At 52.6% G+C, this 14,842-nt stretch overlaps 1 protein-coding gene across 1 annotated transcript; it reads right to left on the bottom strand.

Moving 5' to 3' along the window:
- Positions 1–3,663: 3,663 nt before the first annotated feature.
- WFDC3 (WAP four-disulfide core domain 3) lies at positions 3,664–14,116 on the bottom strand. Its single transcript, XM_056844949.1, has 4 exons — positions 14,032–14,116; positions 8,333–8,476; positions 7,091–7,240; positions 3,664–3,941 (listed from the first exon to the last, which is right to left on the bottom strand). Exons 1-4 carry the CDS (start codon positions 14,114–14,116, stop codon positions 3,664–3,666), a joined length of 657 nt encoding a protein of 218 aa, XP_056700927.1.
- Positions 14,117–14,842: the final 726 nt, after the last annotated feature.

Below are 14,842 nucleotides of genomic sequence, written 5' to 3'. Positions count from 1 at the left end.
GGGGAAAGGACCATGTATCGCATTCCTGGGAGGGGGCTCCTCCTGTCTCCTCTGCCATGTCTTCCCTGCTTTCTCCTTTGAGGTGCATCAGATGGGTCCTTTGTGAGGGATCCTAAAGAGGCAAGTAAGTGACTCAAGTCTGCCAAGAATGAATAGAGGCCTTCTGAGTAGGAGACAGGAAGGGAGCAGGCTCCCGCCCCCACCCAGTGCACACATCCTTCTGTCCCTCATGATTGTGCCTCTTGGTTTCCAAGAACCACAGGTCTGATTTCGCTTCCTGCCTGTTTGCACAACAGAAGTTCCTTCTGTTGCAGAAGGTAGCAGTTTTATGGCTGCTGTTAGAATCTAGGATGTGTGAAAATCTGGGGCAGCCCCTTGAAGAGCGACACCCAGGAAGGTGCAATCCTACTTTCCTGCCTCTGGCTTCACGCCGCATGTCTCGCACCACACCATGACGGCAGAAGAAATTCTCACTGTGCTATCCTTTCCCCACATGCATGACCCACCAATGCACTGCCCAGAGGGGCTGAGGGACTTTCTTCTTCTTCTCTTTCCTCCCATTGCCTTTCTCCCATATCGTGCAAATTTGCCAGCATTGCTCTCTTCTGGTTCCAATTTACTCCTGCTTTGTCCTTGCCCAAGAGAAGCCACAGATCTGGCTCCAGTGCCTTCCTGTGGGGAAGTGTGCATGACTCCCTGTTGGCTGAGCATCAACATGTCTCATGGTGAAGGTATTCTGTCCAGGAATTCCACTTTGACTTCCTGGAAACCCAGAGTGGAGCTTGGCCCTGAGCCACACGGCCAGGGTGCCTGCCCAGGAAAGGTGTTCTGTGGCAGGAGGGTGCTTTCCTGCTGTTCTCGCTCTTCTGCTGGGATCCTGGGCCTTGCTGGACGAGATGCTGGCCAGATTCACAAGGGAGGGGGCTGATGCCAGAGAAGGGCGAGAAGGAAGGCAAGGCATCGAACACACGGAGCAGCCTTATTCTGAATTAGACCATTGGTCCATTGAGGTTGGTGTGATCTGACTGGCAGTTAGGGTTGCCAGGTCCCTCTTTGCCACCAGCAGGAGGGTTTTGGGGCAGAGCCTGAGGAGGGTGGGGTTTGGGGAGGGGAGGGACTTAAATGCCATGGAGTCCAATTGCCAAAGCAGCCATTTCCTCCAGGTGATCTCTATCGGCTGGAGATCAGTTGTAACAGCAGGAGATCTCCACCTGGAGGTTGGCAGTGGCTCTCCAGGGTCTCAGGCAGAAGTCTTTCGCATTACCTACTGCCTGGTCCTGTAGCTGGATTGAACCTGGGACTTGCTGCATGCAAAGCAGAAGCTCTTCCACTGAGTTGGCATTTCTGTCCTCGAATGCCCATGGCTTTACCTTTTTTGGGAGAGGATTTTCATTCTGCTCTTTGCCCCCAGAGATTTGCAATCCATCCCAAGTAGAACCAAGTCTCAGAAGCACTGCCTGTGCAGCAGGGGCCATGGGGTGTGGACCCCCCATGGCATGTTTGCATCCCCCCCTCTAATTTTGAACTCCTAGTACTATTGGATGCCTTATGCTGTCTGATTGTTTTCTGTATTTTGTGACCCTCCTTGAGTGTCAGTAAGAAAGATGGGCTACAAAGGAAGTCTTCCTAAACTGACCCCTTCAGATGCACATGGTGGAATAAAATCCCTCCCTGCGCCCTGCTAGGCAAAGAGTCTGAGGTGTTGCCAACAGTCACGTGGGCTCCAGCCCCTTCACATCCCCCCAGGCACAGTTACAGGCCTCGCAGGCTCACTCTGAGCTCTCCTTGACCTTGGTGGATTTTGGGGGAGGGAAACGGCATGTTGCACAGGTTCAAAATTTCTGAAAGCAAAGGTCAATGTTTGAATTTCAAATCTTTCCAAACTCCTACTTTTGGAATGCAGCTTGAAATACAAAAGAAAGTTCTCTGGTCGAGCCACTGGAAAATTTCTTATGTTCTAACCAGCTGCTTAAGGTGCCCCAAAGGGTGGAGTGGGATGTGCTGGTGGACTGCTGAGTTTGCTTCCGGCTGGCAGAGCGGCCCAGTAGGTGGGAGTGTAGGCATCTTCCCTGGGGCAACACGCTGAACCTGGAACTGGCCCTGGGGCAAACTGGCAGCATTATCACAGGCAGCCACAAGGAGGCAGCAGGAGGGAGTTAGAGAACCCACAGCCAGAAGCACCGACCGTCCTTGGCACTGTGGGGCTGGCAAGCCCTCCCTGCTCCGGCAGGGCCCCCTCTGAGAAAGGCCTGCCCAGGCTGCCCTTGGAATGGTGGGTCTGCAGATCCGCTGCTGGAACGGACAGGCCTGGGAGATGTGGTGTCCGATGAGATGCTGCCTTCAGGAAACTCTGGACGAGAAAACCAACCCATTCCTCATGGGTGCCCCACCCTCTCCTTAGGCATGCCTCCTCCCAGGAAAGAGCCAGAGTCCAGTAGCACTTTAAAGACTAACAAAATCGCTGGCAGGGTCTGAGCTTTCATAAGCCACAGCTCACTTCTTCAGATACAGCTAGAATGTGATTCCATCTATCCTTAAGTAGAGAAGAGTGAAATAGATTTCCTCCCAGAAAGGCAGAGATCCAGCTGTACGGTTGCCAACCTCCAGGTGGAGCCTGGCATTCTCCTGGAATTACAACTGATGTCCAGACTGCAATGATCAGTTCCCTAGGAGAAAATGGGCTGCTTTGGAGATCTCTATGGCATTATATCCTTCTGAAGTCCTTCCCCTCCCCAAACTCCACCCTCATAGAATCATAGTATTGGAAGGGTCCACCAGGGTCATCTAGTCCAACCCCCTGCAGAATGCAGGAAATTCACAACTTCCTCCCCCCCCCCCCCGTGATCCCTACTTCATGCCCAGAAGATGGCAGATAACACCCTCTAGGATCCCTGGCCAATCTGGCCTGGAGGAAAATTCCTTCCTGACCCCAAAGTGGCAATCAATCAGCATTACCCTGGGCATGCAAGGAAGGGCCACCAGAGCTGATCACTGATGCAACGCTTCCTGCCCTCCCTCTCACGATCTGCCCAGGTTCACAGAATCAGCCTTGCTGTCAGGTGGCCATCTAGCCTCTGCTTAAAAACCTCCAGGGAAGGAGTGCTTACCACTTCCCGAGGAAGCCAGTTCCACTGAGGAATCGCTCTTACTGTCAGAAAGTTCTTCCTAATGTCTAGACCTCCCCAGGCTCCATCCTCCAAATCTCCAGGCATTTCCCAACCCAGAGCTGGCAGCCCTAGATCTGGGGCAGGCCTGGAGTGGGGTGCCAAGCGTCTGATCCTACCCGCCCCCATAGCCCTTGGAGCTGAGCACTGTCCAGCCCCTCCCCCTGTGTGCCCCGGCAGAAGCTGTTTAAGCAGGTCCCTGCAGAAGAGGCATTGACATTTTCTCACTAATCCACCCTCTCTGCTGCCCTGGGATCCAGTGGGAACCTGCTTCTTGATAGGGAAGAGGGATGGGCCCTGTGCAGGAGGCTCTTGGAAGCCCCTTCATGCCCGCGAGGGAAAGTCCTGGAAAAAGGTGGTGCCCGCTTCCTTCTCAACCCAGGCAGGCCAGCTGGAGCACTTGCTGCAGAGCGTCTTCCTCTTCCCAGTAGCCCCACAGAAAAACCTTGCAAGAAAGTGGGGCTCTCCCTCCCCCATGCGCCAGTCCATCTCCTGGGCCTCATTTGTCTCCGCAGCCATGAGGAGACAGGCCAATCCTCGGCTGCTGAGCCGCCCCTCGTCCTGCCGATGTCCACACCCAGACGCGGGCAGCTTCCTTGCCTGGGCGGCTGCCTTCTGACCCTTCTCTATGCTCTGGCTGAACGTCGAGGCAGTTCATGGAGGAGCCGGTGAAGCAGCACTTCTCTGCACCCGAGCACTCCTGGTCGTGGAGACAGGTGTCCGTGGAACGGCCAACATTCTTCTGTGGCTGCTTCTTGGGGCATTTCCCAGGTTTCTCTGTAAGACATGAAGGAGGGCCGGGGGCTCAGAGTTGGGCCCTGTGTCAGGTCGGGAGTGGTCAACCTTCTGGGGCTGAGGAAAGCAGCCAGGGAATTAGGGAAGGATGGTTTGAAGGACAGCCCCAAGGACACATTTTCTCTGGTGCACATGATGCATTACAGAATGAGTACATTGTTGGGTACCCAAACTTTGGGTGGAAAATAACTCAGTTATACTGTGAAATACATTTATTATAAAGCACTCATGCAGATATTAAAAACAAGCCTATATGGCCACAAATACAAGGTTGATAGTCTGTTTGGTTGATACTGTTATGCACACTGGTCAGTCCAATCCAGAACGTGTCCAGAGGAGGGCAACAAAGATGGGGAGGGGTCTGGAGACCAAGTCCTATGAGGAAAGGTTGAAGGAGCTGGGTATGCTTAGCCTGAAGAGGAGAAGACTGAGAGGGGATATGAGAACCATGTTCAAGAACTTGAAGGGCTGTCATATAGAGGAGGGTGCCGAGTTGTTTTCGGTTGCCCCAGAAGGTTGGACCAGAACCAGCGGGTTGAAATTAAATCAAAAGAGTTTCCATCTAGGCATTAGGAAGAATTTTCTGACAGTCAGAGCGGTTCCCAAGTGGAACAGGCTTCCTCGGGAGGTGGTAAGCTCTCCTTCCCTGGAGGTTTTGAAGCAGAGGCCATCTGTCAGCAATGCTGATTCTATGACCTTAGGCAGATGATGAGAGGGAGGGCATCTTGGCCATCTTCTGGGCATGGAGTAGGGGTCACTGTGTGTGTGTGTGTGTGGGGGGGAGGTAGTTGTGAAATTCCTGCATTGTGCAGGGGGTTGGACTAGATGACCCTGGTGGTCCCAACTCTATGATTCTATGAAAGAAATATTCAGACTGCATTCCACGTTTGGGTGCCTTTACAATTTAAAACATATTTTAAGAACAATCTGACAACATGGACACAAAGTTCAGTTGGAATACATCCTTAAACACGTACCTGGGCTATTACAAAATCGTTTTATCTGTTGATTAATGTGTATGTGTGCATGAGGTGTTTTATTAGACCACTGATGAAGGCCCGGGGGCTGAAATGCATTCGGCATGAGGTTTTATTAGACTATCAACCTTGTATTTGTTGTCATTGTCTTTAGGTTGGGTTTCCCCCACCCCATCATCTACTTTGTCCAAATGAGGTTGCCGCCTCTGGATTGTAAAATTCCTGGAAATTTGGGGGGTGTCAGGAGCAGGTCATGAGGATGGTATATGGTAGTGTTGTTGTGCTGCTTCCAGGTGCTGTTGTGCTATTCTGTCCAAGGCCAGTCTAAGCCCCGTGTTTAGTCTTCATAGATTCCCATACTGTGGGAATCGCCGAGTGCTCCTTCCTGCCTGTTGGAGGGGGGGGGGTTTGCCTGGGTAACTGGTTATCTCCTTTTGCTCTCCCATATATGCCATGTGCCTTGCCTTTGACCCTTACTAGTGTCCTTTTGAATATGGCTTCTGAAACCTGTTGATTCTAACCAATAAAACCGCTTTCATGGATTTGCCGTCTGCTGAAATCTGTTTATGGGTTTGCCGCAGGGCTAGAGCTTACAGGGGGTGGAACCTGGGGAGGGAGGGGTTTGGGGAGGAGAGAAACCTAAATGGGGTATAAGGCCACAGAGTCCATCTTCCAAAGCAGCCATTTTCTCCAGGGGAACTGATCTCTTTTACCTGGAGACCACTTGTGATTCCAGGAGATCTCCAGCCACTACCTGGAGACTGGCAACCCTAGCCAGAGAGTAAATGTCAATGTCTGCAGTGAAGAGGAGGATAAAGCGGTGTCAGGCCAAAGACTGGCCACTGGGGTTGCCAGCTTCCAGGTGGGGCCTGGAGATCTCCTGAAAATACAAGTGATCTCCAGATTACAGATATCAGTTCCTGGAGAAGATGGCTACTTTGGAGGCTGGACTCTATGGGATTCTACCATGCGGAGAACCCACCTCTCCCTTCCCAGGCTCCACCCACAAACCTTTAGGAATTTCCCAACCCACAGTTGGCAACCCTACAGTGGCTACAGATATTTTGCTTGGCCAAGTTTCCAGTTTTCCTGGGCACACAGTTGACGCACCACACTGTCTTGGACCTGCCCCTCCCAGCCTTTAGCAAATAATATGGGTGGGGGGCTTTTGCTGTGAGAAGGCAGCATCAGGGGAGGGGCTCTAAAGTTCTGATTTCAGACCCACTTGGGCCCATGAAACCCCAACGGACTCCTGGTTAGAAATCCCGCTTCCACACAGGGGTAGGAAAGGAACCTACGGGGACACCAGGGGAACGGGTGGGGGTCTTTGTCCAGGTGCAGCATGCCCCTGCCATTGCATGCTCGATGGGAGCAGCCCCATGCCTTTGAGACAGGAAGTTTCACCCGCCCCCATGGCAGTCCAGCCTCAGAGTGGAGAAAGGCTGGAGCGATTGGCCAGCTGCCCTTCTGCTGGGGAGGTTAAAGCCTTATTGCTCCCCCGATCAGCGGATTCCTAGACAAGTTGGTTGAGTTCCTGTCTAAGAAGCTTCTGATGGGTAAGACTTCTCATCTTTCACTCCCCGCTGCCAAATTTTGCACCACCACAATTAAAATACGCCAAAACAGGGTGGGAAAAAACTGTTAAATTATTTTATACTTTTAGTAATTTTAAGATGGTAAGCCTACTTTTGTGTTATGCACTAATATTTTATATTTTAATAATATCAGAGTTTTATCAATTTTTGTAATTTGTATCAGTTTTACAGTCTTATCAATTTTTAGGCAATTTGATGTACTAACTTCTGGCTGGTCAAATAGTTTATATCCGTAAACTTGACTTGGGGCCTCTGAGGGGGAGTGTGAGCATTCCCAGCGAGAAGGCTGCTGTCAAGTAGGGTTGCCAGGTCCCTCTTTGTAACGGGCAGGAGATTTTTGGGGCAGAGCCTGGGGGGGGGTTTGGAAAGGGGGGGACTTCAATGCCATAGAGTCCAATGGCCAAAGCAGTCATTTTCTCCAGGGGAACTGATCTCTATTGGCTGGAGATCAGTTGTAATAGCAGGAGATCTCCAGCCACCACCTGGAGGTTGGCAACCCTACTCTCAAGGCCCCAAGCCTGAGCCCCACAGGGTCTGATCCTCACAGGGTTCCGCTTACCTGAAAGTGGGAGCCTGCAGGTTCGTCCACAGGCTGCCTCACAGCACTTCTGGGGCCCAGAGCAATCCTGGTCCCCCACACAGGTGTACACGCACGGCTCAGGTGCATACAGCTTCTTCATCAATGGGGAGGGGCAGTTCCCGGGCTTATCTGGGGGGCAGGAACAGGAAGTGGAGTCAGCAGTCATGGAAGGCTGGGGAGTGACCCTGCTGGCTGCCCCCTGTGCTGCGTCCTGGACCAGGATGGGATCATATCCAACTCAGGGCAAGGGCAGCTTGAGCTTGGCACCACCTGGCAGAGGAGGGCATGTTGGGGCCCCCTGTGCTCACCTGCAGTCCTTCTTTGCCTTCCCTGTCATCTTCCCCAGAGCCCCCCTGCCCACCTTTCAGCTGCCCACACTGACCCTGACCATCAACTATGAGGTGGCTACTTGCATGCTGAACTAAGCTGGGAGGGGGGGATCTAGGTCCTGAACTGGGTGGGGGCCCTCTGGCCAGCCAGCCACCTGTTCCTGGAAGAGGAGGAAGAAGAAGAGTTGGTTTTTATATGCTGACTTTCTCTGCCACTTAAGGGAGACTCAAACTGGCTTATAATTCCCTTCCCCTCCCCTCCCCACAACACACACCCTGTGAGGTAGGTGGGGCTGAGAGAGCTGTGACTAGCCCAAGGTCACCCAGCTGGCTTCATGTGAAGGAGTGGGAAAACAAATCCAGTTCCCCAGATTAGCCTCCGTGGCTCATGTGGAGGAGTGGGGGAATCAAACCCGGTTCTCCAGTTCAGAGTCCACCACTCCAAACCACCGCTCTGAACCACTACAGCACGCTGGCTCCCGATGGAGGAGGGGGGAGCCACACCCGCTCCCCTGAGCACTTGGGAGGAAGGGTGGGATTCAAATGCGAGACCCACTGCAGCTCCTCCCTGGCTGAGGCTGCCCCCCAGGCCTGGGAGTTCCTGGGGTGGGGGGACTCAGCGGAGCTCTTCCTGACAAGTTGAAACAGGAGAGCTTCTGAGGCCAAAGCCAGTCTGGAAGCGGGAATCTCTGGCCCCAATCCCACCACTCCTTAGGGATGAGAGAAAGGGCACTCTGCACATGCTCAGGTCTTCACTGTTACTTCCCCCTGTCACAGGGCTGGCTGAGCACGTCCCTGCAGAAGCCTTTGTGGGGCCCAGCCCCAGCCCAGCCTGGCCTGCAAGAAGCCCTCCCCTCTCCCCGTCCCCTCCCCTCCCATTACCTCCCATTACCTCTGCTGGGCAGGGTGCAGCTGTGGCGGCAGGCAAATTCGCAGCACTTCTTGGGGCCCTCGCACTCGCTGTCCGCTTCGCACTCCACGGTGCAGGGCGGCTGGAACAGGCCCCTGGGGGACGGTGGGCAGTAGCCGGCCTTCCCTGCAAGCGACGGAGGAAGGGGAGAGGGCTGGGTCCGGAGCAGGGGGTCCAGCCCCAGCCTGGAATATTCCTTGAGGTTTGTGGGCGGAGCCTGGGGAGGGTCGGATTTGAGGAGGGGGCCCCTCGGTGGAGTGTAATGCCGTAGGCTCCACCCTCTACAGCAGCCATTTTCCTCGGGGGGGGGGAGAAACTGTCGTCTGAACATCAGTTGTAATTCTAGGATATCTCCAGCCCCTGCTGGAGACTGACAACCATAGTCCAGAAAGAAGACATCCTGGGGAAGGTGGAGTGGGCTTCTTCTTGGGCTCTGCCTCTCCTCTGGGAAGAGGGTCCCTGTGATGATGCTCAAGAGTCTCAGCCCCTGCCCCCAAGCCAGGGTTAGGGGAGAAGACAAATGCTCTTTACTTTCCTGGGCTCCCTTTGAGGCAGCCCACCACCCTCTGAGTGCCCCTGACTACCTTCCACTCCCCCACTCCAAGGGTGGCTTAATCCCTGGCTCCTCCCGTGAAAAAGGAGAGAAGGACCCTGGAGAGCTCCTGGACGCCAAAGGAGACAGCCGCGAGCCAGATCAACCAACGGTCTGAGCCACAACAGCTTCACAAGTTCCTCCGTTTCTGCTTGAAGCCATCCCAGGGATGCAACTGGACCAATGCGCATGGCACCAGCTGGGTCAGGGACCCCCTGACTTGATTCATGTGACATGCGCCCACATCAGGGAATGAGCATTCCCAAGCTCTGTGGGGCTGGAGTCAGCTCACAACAATAGCACAGGGGGAGGAATGGCTGCTGGGTATGTTTAGCCTGCAGAGGAGAAGACTGAGAGGGGACATGATAACTGTCTTGCAGTACTTGAAGGGCTGCCATAGAGAGGAGGGTGCTGGGTTGTTTTCTGTTGCCCCGGAAGGTCTGACCAGAACCAATGGGTTGAAATTAAGTCAAAAGAGTTTCTGGCTAGACATTAGGAAAGATTTCTTAACAGTTAGAGTGGTTCCTCAGTTGAACAGGCTTCCTTGGGAGGTGGTGGGCTCTCCTTCCCTGGAGGTTTTTAAAAAGAGGCTGTCAGCAATGCTCATTCTGTGACCTTAGGCAGATGATGAGAGGGAGGGCACCTTGGCCATCTTCTGTGCATGGAGTAGGGGTCACTGGGGGTGTGGGGGGGAGGTAGTTGTGAATTTCCTGTCTTGTGCAGGGGGTTGGACTAGATGACCCTGGTGGTACCTTCCAACTCTATGATTTTACGATTCTAAATTTCCCTCCTGAGCTGAAAGGGTTGGGGGGGGGGTTCTGTTTGCCCCTCTGTGGGGTACCACTTGCTGCTGTCTGTTCAAGTGGAACCTCTCTGCCTTAGTGACAGGAGGGCACCCCAGACAGTCAACACTTCAGGGGGTGATAGTCTGGGCCTCCCCTCACCTGCTCCAGCCTAAATTCTTATTCTCTGGTCACCATCCATAACATGAGAATAGTGCTCTTTTGTGTGTCCGTGTGTGTAGAGGGGGAAGCTGCAACGCTAAAGAAAGTAATTATTGCAGCCAGGGACACTTTCTGTAGGTTTTCTTTGTTTATGCAGAATCACAGAATGTGTTCAGCCCTGGAGGGAAGAACAATCATTCTTCTGCCATGTGCCCGGTTGGAAGTGCATGCACGACAGAGACCTGCCTCCATGCCAATGAAAAGAGGACTTTTAAATGATGCACCATGAGTGGACACAGGCTGCTTCCACATGCAGAAGATTCTTTGGGTAGCTCCTGATGCTGCTGTGCAGGCAGAAATGTCCACACAGATGCTCCCCCCACACTTTCCACCCCTCAGCCACCATCTCTTCCTCACAACAGAGGGTTTAAAAAAACAAACAAATACGTGAATTAGTAGATTGGTATAGTACTATAAAGTTATAACAATCTATTGTTGCAATCTGTGCAGCCTACACATTTCCATGGAACTAGCACATTGTGGTAACAGAAGATTATTATATATCTGATTCTGAACTTTCCCTACAAAATGTGAAGGAAGTTTCAAACTTGCAAAACAAACAAACAAACAAACAAGCAAACAAACACACAAACCACCCTTGAAATCTAAAATAAAAACATGGGAAATTACCCCCCCCCCCCAATAATAGAAACAACACCTGTAGCTTTAAGAAAAGAATGTCCACTAAGCTCTCAGTCTTAGGTCTTTTATGCATGGTGTGTTTCCGCTGGATCTACTGCTATCTAACTGCAGAGTATTTGCAGTCTAATTCTCAAAACACTATGCACAGGGGCTTCCCCTCCAAAGAAATTCCAGGAGTACCTTGTGGTTAATTATGCATCCCCAGCAAAAATGCAGAGCTTCTGACCCATGCAGGAGTCCCTCCCCCTGAAAATGCTGCTTTGTAATTGGCTGTGTTGTATTTTTTTTAAATACATCACCAGTCCCAGCCAGCCCTGTGGCAAGATTCTTTCATTTGATGTGAATGGAGTGGCCATTTTACAGCCAAAGCAGAGAAGGGTCCAGACTCCCCCCCCCCCGCCACAACTAATTTGTTTCTGTGTAACTCAATGCAGGGGTCATAAGAACATAAAAACACTTACATGGTCATTTGTGACATTCATTGTTCCATCGGTAATTGTACTCACACAAAAAAAGTTTTCATGCCTATAAGAGGGCGCGTATAAGGGGAGGGCGGCAAATCAGCCTGGCTCTGTTCCATCCTGCAGAGAACTGAAACTGACCCACACTGACAAAAGCAGCAGGCATAGGTTGTTTGTGACTATTCCAGCATTCTCTCAACTGTTCAATCTGAAACTGACCCACACTTGCTGTGCAACTGACCCGCAGCCTCAGCATTATTCTCTTGCTAGTGCACTTGATAATGGCTTCGAGAGGAAGGGTTGGATGAGGGAGAAGCAAGAATGGGTGTGGGGAGAAAAACCCAAAGTGACAAGTATGCACAAAACCGGCTTTCGATTTGAGATCGAGGCAGACTTTAAACTTGGGGTTAAATAGCATCCTGAAAATGCAGAGGAAGCACGAGGGGAGAGTGAGGTGACTTCTGAAGGTCGGGAAATACATGCATAATTAAAACGAAGCCCTGAGGTAGTCGGGGTGTGACTACAACAGGAGCAACCAGTGCATAAAAGGCCTCAGCTTTGGAGGTTGCCAGGCAACTACAAATATATTGCTAAGCCTTCCAAGGCTTGGTTTCTGTAAAGCCAAGCCATGGGGATAGAGCAGGAGTGGACTTGGACAGAACAGCCCTTGAAAGGGACTCCATCCCCTCTCCTGATGGAGGTGGATTCGCTGGGGGCAGGCCCAGCATCGACCGCTGGAGACTCACTACCCACATGACTAGGCAGGGCGCCAGCAGCCACGGTGGAACTGGCCTGGGCCTGGCCTGGAGCTGGTAGCCACTGTACAACTCAACCAGACTTTTCCCGGGGAGAGGCTGCCAGGAGGCGGGAAGAAGAGAAAGCTGCTGACAGGGAGGCAGATGAAGGTAAGTTGGCTGGTGGGTGGGAAGGAGAGAAGGAAGCAGGAAAAGGGGAGAGGCTATGGGGCAGGCAGGGAAGGGAAAGGGGAAATACTGGGGGAAAGTAAATAAGATGTTCCCCACAAGTCCTTGAGGGAACCCTGCTTGTAATATTACAATGCTGTAGAAATCGAGTAATTTCCAATGTTTTTAAAAGCCCTGAGTGGGTGAATGACAGCTATGGGGGAAAGAAAAATGGTGCCAATGTGGTGCCAAGATCACAGCAGAGCCGGAGGAAACCCTAGGGTTGTCAGCCAAGCTAGGGCAGCCAGCGAGCCTTGTAGGGGTCTGAGACATGCAAAATAGGTGTTGCAGGGACACCGTGACCAGCACTTCTGGCTGTATGACCCTGGAAGTGATGTCAGTGCACTGGTGTGATGCTCTAGGAGTCCACTGGAATGTAGTGGTTTTATCATAAACCTTTGGTGGAATCCTACAGTGTTGCACCAATGCATTGGCATCATATCCAGGTTTGCTCCAGAAGTGCTCTGACACTTATTCCCCCTCCCCTCACACATGCGTACCCAGGTTCCAGGGTGGGACACCTGACCACCCTAAAAAACACAGGCCTTTTATTTAGGGACTTTCCTCCGCATTCACCCCCACCAACTGCTTGGGGGGCTTCCTTTTGATTATGCATGCCTTTTCCGCCCGTCAAAGGTCGCCTCGCTCTCCCCACACACTTTGCTCGTGTTTTCCGGATGCTGTTTTAGCCAGAATCTGGAAAATGCGGGCAAAACGCACAGGGAGAGCGAGGCGACCTCTGACAGATGGAAAAGGCATGCACCATGAAACGGAAGCCCTGAAGCAGTCGGTGGGGGTGACCGCAGGGAAACGTCCCTGCATAAAAGGCCACAGAAGCAGGATGACTAAAGTCAACATCTTCAGGATATTTCCCAAACCAGCACTGCTGTCAGGAAGCCTAGGCAAAGTTTGTCTGAATGGCAAACCATGAAGCCTCCAGCATTTCCTTCTCAAGATAGAAGGGGAAAGGCACAGGTAGTTCCATCCAGTTTGTCTGGAAAGGAGTGGGGGAAGGGAAGCTGTGAGACACCAGAAGCCAGTTGGGAATTCAGCACTCAAGGACTGTTTCCTGCTCTACCTTGCCATGATTCCTCTCCACACCAGGGGAGGAGAAGGAAGCAAAAAGTCTGTTGTGGTGCTTCAGGCAGAGGAAAGCTATTTGTATATCGATATTGAGTTAGTGTGTGCATGTGTAATGGAAAAGCTACAGAAAGGGGCGTGAGAGGGCCACAACCACTGTGCTCCAAGAGCCACTGCAGGCAGAGTCTCTGCAGAGCACACGTGGAAGGGAAAAGTTAAGAACCGAGATGGAGGACAGCGCATAGAAAACTGCCTGTGTGGAAGCTCCATCTCCACTGTGCGTATCGCCACATTCGAAGCAATGATGAAAGCAAAGCAGAAGATCCTTGCCATGTGGAAACAGCCACAGTGTGAATCTCAGGTGAAGTGGGGAGGGGGGGAGTCAGCTCGGGGAGTGCCTGAGCTCACAGTCACTAGGGAGAGTGTGCAGGATAAGCCCAGAGCTGCTGAGGCCCCCTGTCCCCTGGACTAGGTTCCATCTTGGCCCTGTGAGGAGTTTTGCCCCTGCAGAAGTCACCACAAACACGTCCTCTTCTTGACGCATCTTAGAATCATAGAATCATAGAGTTGGAAGGGACCACCAGCCTGGTCAGGTCTTTCTGGCTCAGCTGCCCTGACGACAACCTGGAGCAGGTAACACACCTGGCAAGCATTGCCAGCCCCAGTGGAACATGTGTCCTGCCCACACATACAAACACTAAGGACTGCTGGCACTGTGCCTGTCTCCAGCAGCAGAACTCTCTGCTGGTTGCCACCCATTAGCCAACCTGGTCTCTGGAGAAGGCTTTTGCTCCTCTCCAATCATAGAAGCCTTGTGTCCCCGAGAATCCCGTCCCCTCGTCTCCCAGGCCAGGGGCCCTGGGTGGAGCTAAGCCAGCCCACAGCTGTTCCCTGCCTGGCAGGCCTCATACCCTTCCTGGTTTGCCAGGCAAGCACTCACCAATCTTCTCCTCCCCGTAGTCAAATGCCTCTCCATCCCGCAGCATAAGGAGCCCCACGAGCCACCAGAGAGCCCCTGGCTTCATGGTGCTCTCGGGATCCAGGCTGCAGTGGCCAGGAGGGAGCCATGCCAATTCATTAAATTGCTTCCTGGCAGGGTGGGGCGGGGTTGGGTGGGGCCCACTCCCACTGGCCTGACCTGGCTGTGCCAGCTCCTCCCCTTGTTTACGGATGCCAGCTATGTGGGGCATTCAGGGCCCAGCCTGATGGAGACCTGGAGATATCTGCTTTGGCCGGTGTCTGGCATAACTTTCAAGCCTTCTGCTGGGACTGAGGAGACAACTGGTCTCGCTGGACTGAATCATAGAATCATAGAGTTGGAAGGGACCACCAGGTTCATCTAGCCCAACCCCCTGCACAATGCAGGAATTTCATAACTACCTCCCCCCACACCCCTACTCCATGCCCAGAAGATGGCCAAGATGCCCTCCCTCTCATGAACTGCCTAAGTTCATAGAATCAGCATTCTAAGTTTATAGAATCAACATTGCTGACAAATGGCCATCTAGCCTATGCTTAAAAACCTCCTGGATTGGGAAGTCTTGGGCAGCGATCCTCCCCAGCCCTGCTGCCTAAAAAACACCCAGATTTGTGATGGAAACAGCTGAGATGGACTTGGTTTGGTTGGAGGGGGCCCAAGTGACCTCCCCCAAATGTGTTTCTTTCTTGTAAGAACGTAAGAAAAGCCCTGCTGGATCAGACCCAGGCCCATCAAGTCCAGCAGTCTATTCACACAGTGGCCAACCAGGTGC

Source organism: Euleptes europaea, chromosome 2 (genome assembly GCF_029931775.1).
Source record: "Euleptes europaea isolate rEulEur1 chromosome 2, rEulEur1.hap1, whole genome shotgun sequence".
NCBI lineage: Eukaryota > Metazoa > Chordata > Lepidosauria > Squamata > Sphaerodactylidae > Euleptes > Euleptes europaea.
The sequence above is the reverse complement of the archived record's forward strand: the minus strand, read 5'-3'. Positions and strand labels throughout refer to the sequence as shown.